At 45.4% G+C, this 17,647-nt stretch overlaps 1 protein-coding gene across 2 annotated transcripts; it reads left to right on the top strand.

Annotated features, from left to right (window-relative positions):
• The first annotated feature begins 250 nt into the window (after positions 1-250).
• On the top strand, positions 251-15,969 carry LOC137144689 (torsin-1A-interacting protein 2-like). Of its 2 annotated transcripts, none has more exons than XM_067535148.1 (5): positions 251-397; positions 1,502-1,647; positions 3,996-4,580; positions 6,449-6,541; positions 9,973-15,969. In XM_067535148.1, the coding sequence occupies exons 2-5, from the start codon at positions 1,614-1,616 to the stop codon at positions 10,734-10,736; spliced, it is 1,476 nt and encodes a 491-aa protein (XP_067391249.1). In that variant the 5' UTR covers positions 251-397; positions 1,502-1,613; the 3' UTR covers positions 10,737-15,969. The 2 variants fall into 2 exon arrangements, with proteins under 2 accessions (XP_067391249.1, XP_067391248.1); XM_067535147.1 differs by having other exon boundaries at positions 9,955-15,969.
• The last annotated feature ends 1,678 nt before the right edge of the window (positions 15,970-17,647 follow it).

The following is a 17,647-nucleotide window of genomic DNA, read 5'->3' as shown; positions in this document are numbered from 1 at the left end:
AGTCTGTTTGAAGGATGCTCTATACAATTGTAGAGTTCTGTAAATAAGTCCAAACAGTTTTGTTATTTCCTGAAAATACATGTTTATAATCAGAACAAAGCCACTGACTGATCTAAGGCTAGGTACTATTCATTCAAAGAAACATAGCTGTAGTCAAAAAATAGGGGAAGAACTACATATCCCAGCATTCCACTATAGCACCCTGTGTGGGTGCAAAGTTCACTGTCACGTTGACAGTGGAAGGATTAACGAGAGTTTATGGGTGTGTATATCTGAGAGGATCTGTTCTGTTTTCCTGGAAACTGAAGGGACGTGTGTGGTTGGGAGCAGTTTGGCTTTGCCTGTACCAGTCCCTCTGCTAAGAAATACCACCTAAGAGTAGCTGCAATCCACACAAGTAAGTGTTCAACTCTGCACAGTGGAGTTACTTTTAATTTCTTACTGTCTGCTCTTTCTAAATAACACAAAAGAGAAACCAAATGCCTTGGCTTGTAGTGGGGAAGAGAGCAGAAATTCCTGGAGGTGAACTATAACTCTGACCACTTGCCTTGGAGCAGTTTTGTTTAATTCCAAATATGGTATTGCATTCACTTAGAGGGTAGGCCATCTGGTGTGGCAAAGTATCTTATTAGACTATGTATTAGTCACAGAGGGCAAAGACTGGTCCTGTATTAAACAGAACTTTTGCATGCAAGCCGGTCACCATCAGGGAAAGTTTCTCTCATCTATTGCTGTGTACTATTGTTGTATACTTATACCTCTTAGCTAAGTCTGAAGACAAGATACATTGCTCACTAGTGCTGTCTGACTATAAATTATTGGCATAAAAAATGCATCATCTTGAAAATGAAATGATAGAAAACTTTATATGTGATGAACTGAATCCCACATTGCTCTTCTCCATTATTTGTGTCCTACCCTCATTTAGGGCCTTTGTGACACGTTCAAAAGCCAGGGTCACATTCTTGTGACTTGGCAGGTTGAGAGGCATTCCTCCTCATTCCTTTTCCTTTCCACACCTTCTCCTTCCCCCCCAGTATTTATATTCTGTGTGTGGAAATTTGATTCAAAAGTATTTTAAATGTGTAGATTAAATTGCTGGTGCGACAGCCCTGGAGACTTACGTCCTCTGACCACAGCACTGGCAGGTACAATGCAACTTCCCAAATCACTGCCCCACCAATGGGATTCAGACATAAGGGCTGAGGCTCTGTTACATGGGTAAAAAAAGATGTTTTTTCCTGTTAAGTTACCTTACCATAATTGAAGATTACTCATATAGATAGACCAGTTGAACAACTTTTCAGTCATATTAGCTGGTTGTCAACTGCACTAGGCCTGAAGTCCTCAGCTGTCATTGATTTTCTGAAGTGCATCTTGGTATATTGCATCATAAAGATAACTGCCTCACATGGCTCCAAACAGCTTTATAAATGGTTTTGGTGGTGTGGAGAATCTCTAAGTTTCCCATTATGAGTCATTATTTATTCTTTGTATTTAGTTGGCTCAGGGGATGCTGTGCACAAGCTGGTTGAGACAGAAGGCATCTCTATGACCTAATCAGGGAGTGTAACAATCTTGTCAAGAAACCAAAACACCAGAAGATCAAAAGGATGGCAGAAAACGGAAACCAGGATCCTCATGGGGGTATGTTTGGTGTGAATAGATGTTTCAGAAATAGATTCACATTTAGTAATAATTTTGAATATCTGTTTACTGTTGTATTTGTCATTGTTACTATAATAAGAGAAATGGGAGCTGCCACTTTACGAATAGGGTGAGCGCATGGTGGGTAACACTTGCAGGGATGGGCTGAAGTGGGGGACAGGGACGTGTGTGTGCCTGTGCACTGCTGCATCTGTGTCTAAACAAAGTTCTCCTTGAAAAACTGAGTCTTGTGATTAAAGGGTAACATGCATATCTCCAGTGCTATAGCCCCTGGAAACTGCATTTTCAGACACACCGGAAGAGAAAATCTCCTCAACTAAACTAAAACCTTGAAAGGAAAAAGCATGTTTCATTTCTGTAGTTCCAATTCAATAAAAGGAAGCCCCTGACAGTTACTACTGGCCTATCTTATATTTAAAGCAAACATAGTGCTTTGAATTTCAGAGTCCTGTGAGAACAAGCCATCCCCGTGTCGACAGGATCATACACACATATCCTGTATCCAGTGTTCTCTCCACAACAACGATCAAGAACAAGAGTCCATGCTGCACCTCCCAGCACACAAACACAGTACAGCTATGCCCAGTTCTTAAGAACAAGAGTCCATGCTGCACCTCCCAGCACACAAACACAGTACAGCTACCTAATTGTGCTATACTGTAGAGGAGAGAGGGGACTTTCTTCCTAACCTCTGAAATAATCAAGCTTCAAGTGCCTAAATGAAAATCTAATCAGGTGGAACACAGGTCCCACAGGCCAATATTTGGGACAATTAAAGGGGTATCCATGTGGTGGCTTTTATTGCAGATGGATTCAATAATGGAAGCAGAGCTGGGTTTAAAATTCCCAGTTTCCCATAGAACATGAATATGGTTTGCTTGAGAAGTGAGTGTGTGGTGGACTTAGGGGACACATTTTCCATACAAAGAAGACTTGAATCAATTCTGGGATCCAAATTCCACAGAGCCCAGAGACTAGGAAATTATAACTAGTCACATAATAGGCCAAGGGGGCCAACTGATCAATACATGGCCTTTAGCTTGGTATGCCCAGGTTTTGCTTATGTAAAACAGAATTATCTCCACACCAACACTACCTGTGCACAACTTGGGTATTCAGAAGTCTAACTGTCCAGTTTATTTTTGTTTCTGTTTATACTGCATGCTTTTATTTTCTAGTGTAAAACAAGATAAATGACAATTCCTGCCCCAAAAAACTCTTGAACACACAAAATCATGTTGCCCTATCCACAGTGAAGCTAAAGTTGAGTGGGTAATTCATAGTAAATGATTGTATTCAACAAAGATTTTTTTTCCTGTTCTTGATGTTGGTTAGTTTTGCTGGATTCTATAGTTCACTTAAAATTAAGAACATAAGAATGGCCATACTGGGTCAGACCAATGGTCTATCTAGCCCACTATCCTGTCTTCCGACAGTAGCCAATGCCAGGTGCTTCAGAGGGACTGAACGGAACAGATAATCATCAAGTGATTCATCCAGTTGTCAATTTATTGTTTGTTCCCTGATTGGAACTCTAAGATTCAGGTTCCTGGTGCAGATACTCATATTTACAAGTTCAAAACTTCCTTTGTGCAAGTATTCGCTAATATTTACTTTAACTTTCTGTTTCTACAAACATATCTAAATTCTTTGGTAGAACAGCCACAGAAAGTCAACAAATAAGGACCAGAAATATAGCAGAAGCAAGTTGTATTTTTTTATGTAGTTGCAAAAAAAAGTTTGAAATCGCTCAGATCAAACTGCTACCATGTCAACACCACTGCTAGAAATTTCCCAAACAATAAAACATAATATACATCCTCTTCTTGACCTACCAACTCAGGAAACCCCAGATACATAGTTAGGCCTTATAACATATCCTGCAATTTAATGGACTATACTTTCAGAGTCAAGAAACCTCCACCTAGGACACTCTGTGACCAGCCCTTTGGCATTTAAATTTCACTTGTATGTCCTGGCTGGTGTCAATAGCTGGGTGTGGAGCATAGAAAGAGGGGTACATTTCTAAAATAGCCAGGATCCAATCTTTGCAGGGCCATAGGCGTGAACAAATGATTGTATTTGCAGAGTGGCAGGCACGAATTTAGAGGCCCAGTTGAGACCTGTATGAAAACTCATTCCAGTGTGGTTCAGTGCCGGTGATGGGTCATGGGAATCTCTTGTCCCCATTCTTGTTGTGTGTCAGTTTTGGAGTGTATAGGACTAAGAGTTTTGGCGGGAGTTTGTAGATAACTAGAAGGCAACTCAGTATTCTTGACTATTATATTAAAGCAAATAAACAGTTTTTGACATTTTGATCCCACCAGTCTGCCCAGCCCAAGAATGGATCAGACCAGACATGGAGAGGACTCCCCAGGCCCAAGAGGGTGAAAGTTTACTAAGAACCCACCAAGAACAGATGATTGAAGATTCTGGTTCTGTCCAACTGAAAACCTCCCCAGCAATAGAAACACTAGGTCCCCAAGAGACAAGCTGTGTGTCTGAAAGCTCCCACACCATAGATGAAGATTCCTCAGAGGGGAGGCCAGTGAGTTCTGATGGAATTTCTCTGAAAACGTACACTGAGGAATCTCTAGGTCTTCTGAACCTTAACACAAGATGTCCCCCAAACTCAATGAGTTTACCAGACTGTGCCCTGGACAAAGACACAGTGTCATCCTTAGGTGAAAGGAAAACACATTCAGTGCCGGTTGCTCTGGAGAACATCATTGGAGAACCCCCAACAGAAGAGGAGAACAGTGTACCTACCCCTGGAGGAGAGCCACAGGGTCCCATAATCCAAAAAAACATGCTTTCATCTGCAGCCTTCCTGGAAACAACGAGAGAGAATATCTCAGACAAGGAAGGAGGGAGACCCCAAGACACAGTGAGGAAGAGACACTTGACTGAAGGTGAGTCAATGACAAGGTGCTGCCACATTTAAGGTCTCTGTGGATCCCTTGCCTTCAACTGAATGTGTGGTTAATCTCTGAAAAGGGACTTAGTAAGAATGGCGTGGAGGGGTTTGTCTCCCAGTCAAGGACCGCAACTCACATGCACCAGGTTTGCAAGTCGGAAGATGTTTTCTCGGATTATGAGCCCTGCAAACTCCTCCTGGCCTCAGAGCCAAGGTGGTTGCGTCTAGAGCTGGTCAGCAAATGCGTTTCTTTTCTGTAGAAAATTTAGACTTTTAATAGAAAAAAACTAACATTTTTGGTTTATGCGCATTTCGTTTTTTCAACAAAAAGTTGAAATTCTTCACAGCAATCAGGGGCTTTCATCATGAATAGTTTCATGTCATTGAAACCCCAATTTTTCATTACAAAAACCATTTTGGATGGAATATTTTAAACCAGCCCCAGTTGTTTCCTTCTTTTGTATCATCATCACCAGCAGCAGAGGTTCACAGGCTGAAGTGTGACCTCAGGGACACCCATAAAACCATATTACCTTCAATAAGTTGCCACACAAGTGTCACTGATTGAACATTAGTGATAATTCTGTTGATGATACACAAGACAGAATAGAGTCCACCTCACTCTCTCTGGGCTGTGCTGGTTCTGCAGGTTAACAGGAGTAAAAAGCAGCAAGAATATACTTTTGTATACTTTTGGCCTGACTGAGGAGCAGAGCTATTCTGAGAGGGTTCAGTTCTCACACAGGCACTTCAGAGCAGAACCACACTTTAAGCATTTAATCACAACCAAAGGCATCTTCTGTTTGTAGGACGTTTTACCAACTTTGCAGAGAAATGGAATGTCCCTGGGTGAGCAGCAGGCAGGCTGATCTCTAGAGAAGCACTGGGTGAGGACACCCACACAGCTTAGCTAGAGATCCCCCCACTTGATGTCCATACCAGAAAGTTATAATCAGGGCTGCCATGCAGTGTACTAAGTACCCTGTGCTTTAAGAACATCCCTCACTGTGACAGGAACCCGTCCACATGATGTAGGTTTTCGCAACGTGACCCCTAATGGGGATTGCCGTAGTAATTTCTCTCCTACCTCTACCAGCTCAAAGGGTAAAAGAGCAACTGTAAGTATCTTTTCCCTGCTTGTGCAGCTGCCTAAGAGCCTGAGGTGATGCCAATGAGTCAGGGGAAGGATTTGCTCCTATCAGTCATGATCAATCCTGCCTCACCGCAGGGGGTGGACTAAATGACTTCTTGAGGTCCCTATGATTTTGTGAGACACTTTCATACGCACAGGTATTACCCCTCTGACAGCCTCACCCTCTTTGTCCTTAGCTGGGTAAGATACAACTCTCATCAGCCTTCCTGCCTGATCCCCACTGATGCTTGCTGGTGGGGCATGTTATGAAGATTCTTGCTCTACCCACGATTTGGAGGCTGAGCTGACCAGGGCAAGCTGAGGTTCCATTTGGCCGAGAGCAGTGACTGTAGCCGTACTGGGGAGAAAGGTACTGAATCTGCTCCCAGTTCTCAGCTGCCTCTGAACAGCATTTTCTAAAGAGTTAAACAGGGATGAAGCTATCTCCAGCTCAGCACAGAGCCCTGTTGGCTGATTCTCACTGAGTGGGACTCCTGCTTGGGAAGAAGGGAAATTGTGAGGGGCTTTAAAGAGCTACAGGTTCCATGTCATTCTTTCCAGGGTGATAGCCTCCCAAAGTAGAGGCGTCTGCAGCGGAAAGCAGTATCACAAATTTGCCTTGTATTGTCTGAATAAATGCTTCTACTTTTTGTAGTGTGGTTAGACTAGTTTATGCCTTTACTAGTGAGTGGCAAACTTCATCTCCCTTTTTTAAAATATCTGATCCACAGGGATGGAGTCAGAGGCTGAATCCCATCCCCAAGAAACAGAGGCCAGGCAGGAAGCAACGCTGGAGAAGGAGGAGAAGTCCTTTTTAGGCAATGGTGAGAACGGGAAGGTTTCCTCGTGCATTACATTGTTCACAGTTTCCCTGGAAACAATCAGCATCCAGATCAGATAATGAAACACATTCAAACCTTTTGCTCAGTCCCTCTAAGGTCAGGTCTGCACTACAAACTTACATTGGTAGAACTACATTGCTCAGGGGTGTGAAAAATCCACACCCCATGAGCGACGCAGTTCTATCAACCTAATCCCTGAGTAGACAGTGCTATGTCGACAGGAGGCTCTCGTGGAGGTGGGTTTAACTCTTTTGCACAGGGATTTGAGAAAACTACTGCTAATTTAGATTACTGGGGATTTTAGATAAGTGGGTTTGAAATGGAAAGCAGATCTCATCCATAACAAAGGTGTGTCTGGCTCAGTCCCATCATACACGGGATTTCCCTAGAGTTCCCAGGGCATCCAAAGGTGTGCAGGAAAGCATGCTTCCTTCTCCATGACCCAGTGGATCACAAACATTTTCTGTAATGTTCCCCTTTGCCCAGTCTGTGTCATAGAATCGTAGCATCATAGAATATTAGGGTTGGAAGGGACCTCAGAAGGTCATCTAGTGCAACCCCCTGCAGAAAGCAGTTCTAACCTCAGCTAAATCATTCCAGCCAGGGCTTTGTCAAGCTGCAGCTTAAAAACCTCTAAAGATGGAGATTCCACCACCTCCCTAGGTAACCCATTCCAGCACTTCACCACCCTCCTAGTGAAAAACTTTTTCCTAATGTCCAACCTAGACCTCCCCCGCTGCAACTTGAGACTGTTGCTCCTTGTTCTGTCGTCTGCCACCACTGAGAACAGCCTAGCTCCATCCTCCCTGGAACCCCCTTTCAGGTAGTTAAAGGCTGCTATCAAATCCCCCCTCATTCTTCTCTTTTGCAGACTAAACAAGCCTAGTTCCCTCAGGCTCTCCTCATAAGTCTTGTGCTCCAGCCCTCTAATCATTTTTGTTGCCCTCCGCTGGACTCTCCAACTTGTCCACATCCTTTTTGTAGTGGGGGGCCCAAAACTGGACACAGTACGCCAAATGCAGCCTCACCAATGCCGAATAGAGGGGAATAATCACTTCCCATGACCTGCTGGCAATGCTCCTACTAATGCAGCCCAATATGCTGTTAGCCTTCTTGGCAACCAGGGCATGCTGCTGACTCATATCTAGCTTCTGATCCATTGTAACCCCCAGGTCCTTTTCTGCAGAACTGCTGCCTAGCCCATCGGTCCCCAGTCTGTAGCTGTGCATGGGATTCTTCCATCCTAAGTGGAGGACTCTGCACTTGTCCTTGTTGAACCTCATCAGATTTCTTTTGGCCCAATCCTCCAATTTGTCTAGGTCACTCTGTATCCTATCCCTACCTTCCAGGGTATCACCACTCCCCCTAGCTTAGTGTCATCTGCAAACTTGCTAAGGGTGCAATCTACCCCATCCTCCAGATCATTAATGAAGATGTTGAACAAAACCGGCCCCAGGACCGACCCCTGGGGCACTCTGCTTTTTACCGGCTGCCAGCTAGACATCAAGCCATTGATCACTACCTGTTGAGCCTGATGATCTAGCCAGCTTTCTATCCATTTTATAGTCCATTTTATAGCTGCGGTCCGGCACTGGGACCGGGAGGCACCCAGTTGGGAACCAGGAGTGGGGCTGTGAGTGAGGGGCTGTGGCCCGGAGCTGGAAGTGGAGCCACGGCTGAGGCCAGAGCTGTGGCTGGGGCTCCAGTCAGGAGCAGGGCCAGGAACAGGGCCGTGGTTGGGAGCCAGGGACCACAGACAGGAGTGGGGCTGTGGCTGAAGGGGTGGAGCTGAGGCTGGAGTTGGGTCCATGGGCAGGAGCAGGGCTGCAGCTGGGGCCAGAGCTGCGGCTGGGAGCAGGGCCAGGCGCAGGGTCACGGTCGGGAGCCAGGGGCCATGGCCGGGGCTGAGAACTGCGGCTGGAGTCAGCCAGAAGCTGAGGCTGGGCTGTGGCTGGGGGCAGAGCGGGGCTGGATGGCGCTCCCTCCCTGCCCCTTGTGGGAGCTGGTCTGGCCCTGTCATACCACCCCTGGAGGGGGGGAGGGCACGCACTGTAGTTTGGAGGCCACTACCATAAACCAACCCCACAGCACCGTGCTTTGGCAGCAGTGCTTCCAAACTACAGGGCCCTCCAAGTAACTTGTCCCCTCCTCGTGGCAGGGAAGTGGTGATGTGGCCACTGTCTCTTTAAAATAAAGACCTAACAAGATACTAGGACTAGGCAATATTGGTGAAGATTTTTTTTTTAAAAAAAAGGTGATTAAAGTTAAGCTGCTAAATCTTTATTTAAGATGTGAGGTAAAAGGCTGCGTATGGTCCAGTGGTTACGTGGCTACCCTGGGACCCAGGGTTCAATTCTCTGTTTGGCCCATGTGATCTTGGGCGCGTCACTAAGACCCAGATTTTTAAAGGTATTTAGGCATTGCTGGCTGTGCTCAGCCTTGCGCCGCTTAACTGAGTTAGGAGCCTAAATCTCATTTGCAAAAGCGATTTAGGAAGTTAGGAGCCAAAATCCCATTGGAAGCCTATGGCTTTTAGGCTTCTAAATACCACAGTCCCCTTAGGCTCCTAAGTCAGTTAGGCATTGCAACATTGAGCACAGCAACACCCACATATCTTTAAAAATTTGGTCCTTAGCCCCAGATCCTGTAAGATATTTAGGCACCTAACTCCATTGAAATCAATGAGAGAGAGGGGCCTAAATACCCTTGAGGATCTTAGCCTTGCTCTCTCTCTGCCTTAGTTTCCCATCCAAAGGACAGGGATGATACTTCCCTACGTTTCAGGGGTATTGATGATAAATCCAGTGAAGATTGTGAGGCACTCACTGTAGCACTGGGGGCCATGTAAGTACTTTAGATAGATAAGCTATTTCAGCACATAGGTAAGTGGATGGGATGTTGGAAAGGTCTGAGCACCAAGCAGCTCCCCGACTCCAGTGAGTGCCCTAAACTGGTGGCCTACAAAACTGGGTTAGAAAACAGTTGTGAAAAAGTGCTGTTGGAGTGGGATTTGGTACATTAAGTTCTAGGGGGGAAAAGGGAATAAAACCCATAAAGAAGTGAAGTTTCCTTAGGGAATGTGTAGGATCTCATGCCATGGTTCCAAAGCTGGGGACCCTAGTTCAGTCTGTGGATTTGTGGAGCCCTCTGTTTAGTGGCAAAGCGAGTCCCAGAACCTCAGGGAAGAGGGTTCTTTTCAGTGCTCCATTAAACATTTCTGGGCCCTCACCAGTGTGCTACGGTCAGCCCATCACTTTCCATTAGAAAGCAGGTGTGGGTGTCTGGGAGATGGAAAAAGACAAGGCATATCTCTGTGCTAGCCTCCAGCATGCCTCTGCACTCATTTCTCACTCATTCTCTCTCTCATGTCTCTTCCCCTCAACCTACTTTAACAGGACTTGCCTCTCTTGCAGCTTCATTGGGAGTCCTAGTAGTTGTGGTGTGTCTCAGCATATACAGTGGCTACTACACTTCCCAGTCCCAGTATGTGCCAAAAAATCCAGTCTTGGAGGCCTTCTTGTCTGGGTTTAATCAGCTGAAGGACAGCTTTCCGGACCAGAGCTCCTACCTGTGGGTTAGAGGGCGCAAGCTATTGCAGAGGCATCTCAACACTTCCCGTCACACCGAGCCAGCTATTTTAATCTTTACTGCTGCCCGAGAAGGCGAAGAAACCTTAAAGTGCCTGAGCAACCGTATTGCAGATGCCTATTCCAACTCACTCCATGCTGGCACGATCCAGATTAACGGAGCTGGTAAAGCCACGCTCAGCAGCGACAGAGCTAAACTGGAGGTAGATGATGAGCTGAGCATGGGCTTTGAGGAGGGCAAGAAGGCCGCGGTGGTGCATCGGTTCGAGTTACTGCCGGCTGGCTCCACCTTGATCTTTTACAAGTACTGTGACCATGAAAGTGCAGCCTTCAAAGACGTGGCACTGCTGCTAACAGTCCTACTGGAGGAAGAGAAGCTGGAGGCTAATATAGGCCTACAGCAGGTAGAGGAGAGAGTCCATGATTTCCTCTGGGCCAAATTCACTAACTCCAACACTCCCAGCTCCTATAACCACATGGACACCGACAAGCTGAGCGGGCTGTGGAGCCGCATCTCCCACCTGGTCCTGCCCATCTATCCAGTAAAAGCCATAGAGAACAATGGCTGTTCTTTCCAAACCAAACCATAGAGATGAATGATTTGGCTTCCAGGACAGCCAGAGTCCTTGCATTGAAGAGGCAGGTTATTACCAAGTCAAGAATTTGGATGCACTAATGAACAATGAGCTTACTTTATAATAACATAGCACTGTCAGATCTATTTTTACCTCTCTGGAAGATTTTAGAATTTTCAAAGTGAGAACAAATGGTGCAAGCGTTAACTGGCTAAGCCATCTCAGCCAATCATGTTCAATATACAATAGAATGATGCTTCCCATTTGTGGATTAGTAGACTGGAAGAGCTAGTACTTCAAACTGCTAATTGCACAGCTAAAAGATTATGGCCACTGGGGGAAATAAGCATGGAGGGGAGTGGTCATTAAAAAGGACTCCATCACCTTGCAAAGCAGATTTTTCCTGGAAAAGATTCCACCCCCTATAGATATATGTAAACAGGAAATTACTATAACTGACAGAAGCAACAATATTTCCTCCCACCTCCCCATTTGTTTACATCTCACAGCACTTTGCAAAAGGTGATTTCATTGTTTCCTTTGTACTGTCATTTACTTTCTCCCTGACTGAAAGACCCCTTAGAACATCAACAGGGGAGCAGAAAACCCCATTTAAATACTTAAAGGGATGTTTTAAAAATAAAATTAGGATATACTGGCCAGATCTGCAGTTGGTGTAAATCAGCGTAGTTTCTTTGACACTGATTTGCACCAGCAGAGGATCTGGTTCACTGTTTATAGGGTGTTCAACCAGAAATGGCAATTTTAATAGTAGTAGGCAATTAAAAAAAATCAGGTTGACTGTGGTTCTAAGGACTCCATCTGGGAGGGAATCCTGAGACTCCACAGGGAGCGTTTGAAATCTGAAGTTATTATTGAAGTAGTAACTTATCTAATATGAAAACCTCGTATATGAAAAGTGCCAAGTCTCCCAGCTGCTGTGCATCTCAAGAGTCTTATGTGACAATGCTGCATTTCAAGTGACACTATTTGGTAATGGTTAAAGGAGAGGCCACTCTGAAAATAGGAGGAGAAGAAGGAAAAGTAGTAGGCAGGGAACACAGGTAGAGAAGGGAGGAGGGGAGTAGTCATGGGAGAGAAAAGATTGATTAAAATATTGGATCCATATTATCAAAGAAGGGAACTGTCAGATAAAATCTGCCCCCAAAATGTATCAGAGCCCTGGGAGGGGTGATAGGCCCATGGTTTGTAATGTCACTAGTAACAGTAAAGGGACATAATAAGTTTTACCTAATGTACAACCTAAACCTCCCTTGCTGCAGTTTAAGCCCATTGCTTCTCGTCCTGTCCTCAGGGGTTGAGAAGATTTTCCTCCCTCATCCTTGTAACAACCTCTTATGTACTTGAAAGCTGTTTCATGTCCCCTCTCAGTCTTCTCTTCTCATGGCTAAACAAACCCAGTTCTTTCCGTCTTGCCTCATAGGTCATGTATTCTAGACCTTTAATCATTTTTGTTGCTTTTCTCTGGACTTTCTCCAATTTGTCTACATCTTTCCTGAAATGTGGTGCCCAGAACTGAACACAATACTCCAGTTGAGGCCTAATCAGCGCCAAGTAGAGCGGAAGAATTACTACTCATGTTTTACTTACAACACTCCTGCTAATACATCCCAGAATCATGTTTACTTTTTTTTGCAACAGCATTACACTGTTGACTCATATTTAGCTTCTGGTCCACTATGACCCCCAAATCCCTTTCTGCAGTACTCCTTCCTAGGCAGTCATTTCCCATTTTGTATGTGTGCAGCTGATTGTTCCTTCTTAAGTGGAATACTTTGCATTTGTCCTTATTGAATTTCATCCTATTTACTTCAGACCAATTTTCCAGTTTGTCCAGATCATTCTGAATTATAATCCTATCTTCTAAAGCACTTGCAACCCATCCCACCTTGGCATCGTCTGCAAACTTAATAAGTGTGCTCTCTATGCCATTATCTAAACCATTGATGAAAATATTGAACAGAACCAGACCCAGAACTGATCCCTGCGGAACCCCACTCGTTAGGCCTTTCCAGCATAACTGTGAGCCATTGATAACTACTCTCTGGGAATGGTTTTCCAACCAGTTTTGCATCCACCTTATAGTAGCTCCATCTAGGTTGTATTTCCTAGTTTGTTTAAGAGAATGTCATGCGGGACAGTATCAAAAGCCAAAAGTCAAGATATACCACATCTACTGCTTCTCCCCTATCCACAAGGCTTGTTACCCTATCAAAGAAAGCTATCAGGTTGGTTTGACATGATTTGTTCTTGACAAATCCATGCTGACTGTTATTTATTACCATATTATTTTCTAGATGATTGCAAATTGATTGCTTAATTATTTGTTCCATTATCTTTCCGGGTACAGAAGGTAAGCTGACTGGTCAGTAATTCCCCGGGTTGTTCTTATTTCCCATTTTGTAGATGGGCACTATATTTGCCCTTTTCCAGTCTTCTGGAATCTCTTCTGTCTTCCAAGACTTTTCAAAGATAATGGTTCAGATATCTCCTCAGTCAGCTCTTTGGGTATTCTAAGATGCATCTCATCAGGCCCTGGTGAAGACATCTAACTTGTCTAAGTAATTTTTAACTTGTTCTTTCCCTATTTTAGCTTCTGATCCTGCCTCATTTTCATTGGCATTCACTATGTTAGATGTCCAGTTGCCACTAACCTCCTTGGGGAAAACCGAAACAAAGAAGTCATTTAGCATCCCTGCCATTTCCTCATTTTCTGTTATTGTTTTTCCTCCCTCATTGTGTAACGGGCCTACCTTGTCCTTGGTCTTCCTCTTGCTTCTAATGTATTTGTAGAATGTTTTCTTGTTACCCTTTATGTCTCTAGCTAGCTTGATCTTGTTTGTGCCTTGGCCTTTCTAATTTTGTCCCTTCATACTTATGTTATTTGTCTATATTCATCCTTGTAATTTGACCTAGTTTCCACTTTTTGTAGGACTCTTTTCTGACTTTTAGATCACTTAAGATCTCCTGGTTAAGCCAGGGTGGGCTCTTGCCATACTTCCAATCTTTCTTATGCAATGGCATAGTTTGCTCTTGTGCCGCAATGGGATCTTGTGTTGCAATGGGATCTCTCTGCACGGGGAGAGCTCACCTTCTCACCAGCCTGTGGGAGCAGCCACTCAGAGTAATAGGAGTGCTTCATATGGCAGGGGAATGGAACTGAATGCATTGCTGGCTGCTAGCGAGCTAATACTTTATGCTGCTGTTTTAAAACTGCTGACTCTCCAGCATGGTGCATAACAATGTATTGTTACACCTCATTTTCTGTACATAACATAGGGAGAGCCTGAGTACCGCAGCCACTTTGGGCATGACCATAGGTATTGACACATTTTGGAAAGATTCTGGAGAAGAGCTACTAAACTCATGCTGAGGCTTACGAGTTTAAGGTCCCACTGCTGCAATGAGATCCATGTGGGCAGATTCCTTGCATCTGTGTGGGAGCTGAGCGTCTGACTGCATAGATCAGATGGCAAGATCAGGGTCCAAGCCTCTTCTGGGTGGAGAAGAAGAGGCTGTGGTGAGAAGTGGAGCTTATTTCCAAGTACAACTGCCCAAAACAGGCCTCACAAAGACATGGGCTATATCTGAATTAAGCAACAGCAGAAAAATGCTTGGACACTCTGAGAAGTGCAACTTTATAAAATTCCCTCCAATGACTATATGCCAGTGCTGGCTTTGCCGCATACCAGTGGTGCCTTGTTGAACCATTCCAAAGGAAGACTAAACCAACTCACAGGATTCACTCATTTCACTACAGCACCCGAGGTGCAGCCCATCTGCATTGCCAAATCTCAGGGTTGGGACAGTGAACTTTTTTTGTGGGGGGGGGGGGGGACTCTTGCCCAGATTTTGCATTTAAAATAGAGTCTGTTTTTATCCTTACAAAGGGACTGCATTGGATTTTTCAGCACAACTAGCCATTTCAAGAAATGGCTTGAGACTGTTGTTCATTTTCCCAAAGTAGTTGGTGTTTTATATGTAATCCAATTCTTGTATTGAGAACCATGGGGTTTTTTTTCTCTCCCCCTGCAGAAATGGAAATAGGTTTTACTACAGAAGGTGAGCTGCTGTTCTGAAGTGTTCCTTAGTACTCAGTCATCATTCTAACACTGGGCTATATCAGGTTTTAAGGCAAATAATGAATCGCTTTAGCTGTAAAAATCCTCTCTGAGCTGAAACGCAGCAAGCCAAAGGGGTTCAGTCCAAGGAACATTTTTGTACAGAATTTGGGGTTGGAAGAACTTGGCTGCTGTAGAGCAGGTGGCCGTCCCTCCTTGTCAGTTTCGGATAGAGGCCACACCCACTCCCCACCCTGCTCCGGCAGGGGTTGGCCCAGCCCAGGGCAGAGAAACAGACTCCAGGCTCAGGCGGGGCAGCCCAAAGGCAATAGGCAACAAGCAGTCTAGAGGCCCCAGGCGGGACAGCCAACAGTTCAGAGGCCCCCTGGGTGGTCAGGGAAGGGGGAGGGGGACGCAGGCCCACCCGACTCCACTGCGTCCCAGCCCAGGTCCCTATCCGTGGCAGAGGGGTATGCCACGGAGTCAGCAGGGTTCCAACCACAACACACTGACTCACTGTCCGGCCCCCCAGTCCCTGGACTGGGTGACCCTTCCCCTGGGCTACTTCCTGTCCCTTTTCCCTTGAGTACCTGTTGTGCCACCGTCCAGTCGATCTCGTCGGGGTAGTTGCCCAGGGGCAAGTTGCAGAACCCCTCGATGTCGTCGGGGGGTGGTAGGTCGGGCAGATCATTGGGGAGGTCAGCGGGGGGCAGTTCCTCCAGGTCCAGCCCTGTCAGGGCCCGTGCCTCGTCATAAGTCTCTGGCAACTCCAAGGGCAACTCCTCCAAGTCTGGCCCCAGTATGGCCATCTCATCTGCATCTAGAATTCTTCGAGGTTCTGGCCCCTCTGGATTACCAGTTCTGGCGGGCTGTTCAGCTCCGGGTGTACCTCTGGGCCCCAGGCTGCCCACTGCTCATTCGCTGATGCACGGTACCAGGTCCCGGTCTGCTCACCCAGGTACCAGGCTGCAGGTAGCTCTGGAGAGCAGGAAGGGACGTCCTTTCCCTCCTGGAGCTGGCTGCCAACTGAGCTCCTGGGTCTCTCTTTTATATTTCCTGTTCTGCCCCCTCGCTTCTGGGCGGGTGGACGGACAGGGAGTCTCTGGCTCCTCCCCCGCAGGCCCGGCCTGTTCCTCCTTGTCAGTTTTGGAGGGAGGCCACACCCACTCACCACAGCTGCTTTTTTTTAATCAATAAAAGAGTTCAACATGGAAGCACTTTCTTGTTTTTCCATGTGGCTTGAGATGTATTGTTTGTTTTGATTCAATAATTGGCAAGGGACCAGTCTATGATGCAATTTCAATTATTTGAAAAAATATTAACATTTAAAAGTCAACTGTCTGATGCAGACAATTTTATGTATTCTGTTGCTACTGCATTGTCTTCTGTGCAATGGAAAGGAACGATTCTCAGAACATAAGGCACTGTGGACATTATGGCCCATAAGCATTAACCAGCAGAGCTGTACCAATGCTGAGAGATTTTACGCTTTTTCTAAGAAAAACTTCCTTATCCTTCTTAAATAAAGTGCATTTTAAAAAACTAATTAAATCCCAGAGGTTGTGAGAGAAACCAACAAAGCTTTAAAAAGTTGGACTGAAGCCCTCGTCTTTTTATAAACTCTGCATACATTTCTGGTGAGTTTTGGTGCACATACAAGAAAATTTTATAAAACAGAGCCATACTTAGGTCAGGACAGGTCCTATGCTAACATAGCCCACCTAAAAGCCTGATCCAAAGCTCAGTGAAGACAATGGGAGTCTTTCCACTCCAGTTGACTCTGGCTCAGGCTCTGCATGCCCAATCCTGCAACTGAGTGTCGTAGACCATTGTGCTTATGTGACGCTCCAGTGGGTCAGTGGTATTCCATGTGAGTGGATGGGGAAGGCCATTGCCTCCCTGCCTGCAGATATTTCATGCTTAAGACACCCAGCCCTGCCTTTTTCTGTCACACTGGTGGCAGAGGTCAGCTTTAACCCTGTATTTTGGGGCTTTTCTTGGCTTCTGGCCCAGTCTTAGCAAACTACGCTTGAAGCTTTGGCATTTGTATTCCATGGATTCCGAAGAATATGCCTTATTCATTCAGATGGTCAATTACCAAAAATAAACATCAGTCATTTACTCTGGTCTTCTGAGGTGTGATGGAGTAATGCCAGCACCACTGAGAGAAACCTGGAGATGAGACAGACAGATGGCTGAAGAAAAGGAACACGGGACCCCATCTAGTGTTCACTTACGTCAATCGGAGTCTTTCCACTGGACTTCAATGGCTTTGGAGCAGGCAGTTGCTGAACCATCCTGTGCAGCACTAAATCAGCCTGTACTGGGAAGCCAATGGGAACAGGGTAATTGACGCAGCTCTATCAGCAACCATGGAGGGCCTCCAAGATACACTGCTTTGAGCCTGTATGCACAGTGTTTGTAAACTTCTGTTTTCAGAAAGTGAACTCATCACCAGTTGAACTCTCTTGTGCTGTTAATAGCATTATCAGGGACCTGAACCTCTGTTCCAATAAACATGCTGAACTCGAAATGTGAATGGCGTCCGTTGTCGAACAGAAACATTCAAGGCAGGGCAGGTGAAATCGGAGGATTCTCAATAGACGGAGAAGTTTCACAGCTGGGGAACCTATCTGAACTATTAGCGCCAGATTCTGGGAAAGATAACAGGCCGACCAGGTTCTCAGTTGTTGTAAGTCAACGTTGCTCTATGACTTCAGTGGCACTACACGCATTTACTTGATCTGACGGCCTAGCTCAGTATCTTTTATGTTTTGAACATAGTCAGGGGGAAAAAAGCCCACCAGCAACCAAATGGTTTCTGGTTATTTTTAATGTTTAAAG

Source organism: Emydura macquarii, unplaced genomic scaffold (assembly GCF_026122565.2).
Source record: "Emydura macquarii macquarii isolate MOO-44397 ecotype Brisbane River unplaced genomic scaffold, CSIRO-AGI_Emac_v2 contig_3477, whole genome shotgun sequence".
Taxonomy (NCBI): Eukaryota; Metazoa; Chordata; order Testudines; family Chelidae; genus Emydura; species Emydura macquarii.
The sequence above is the reverse complement of the archived record's forward strand: the minus strand, read 5'-3'. Positions and strand labels throughout refer to the sequence as shown.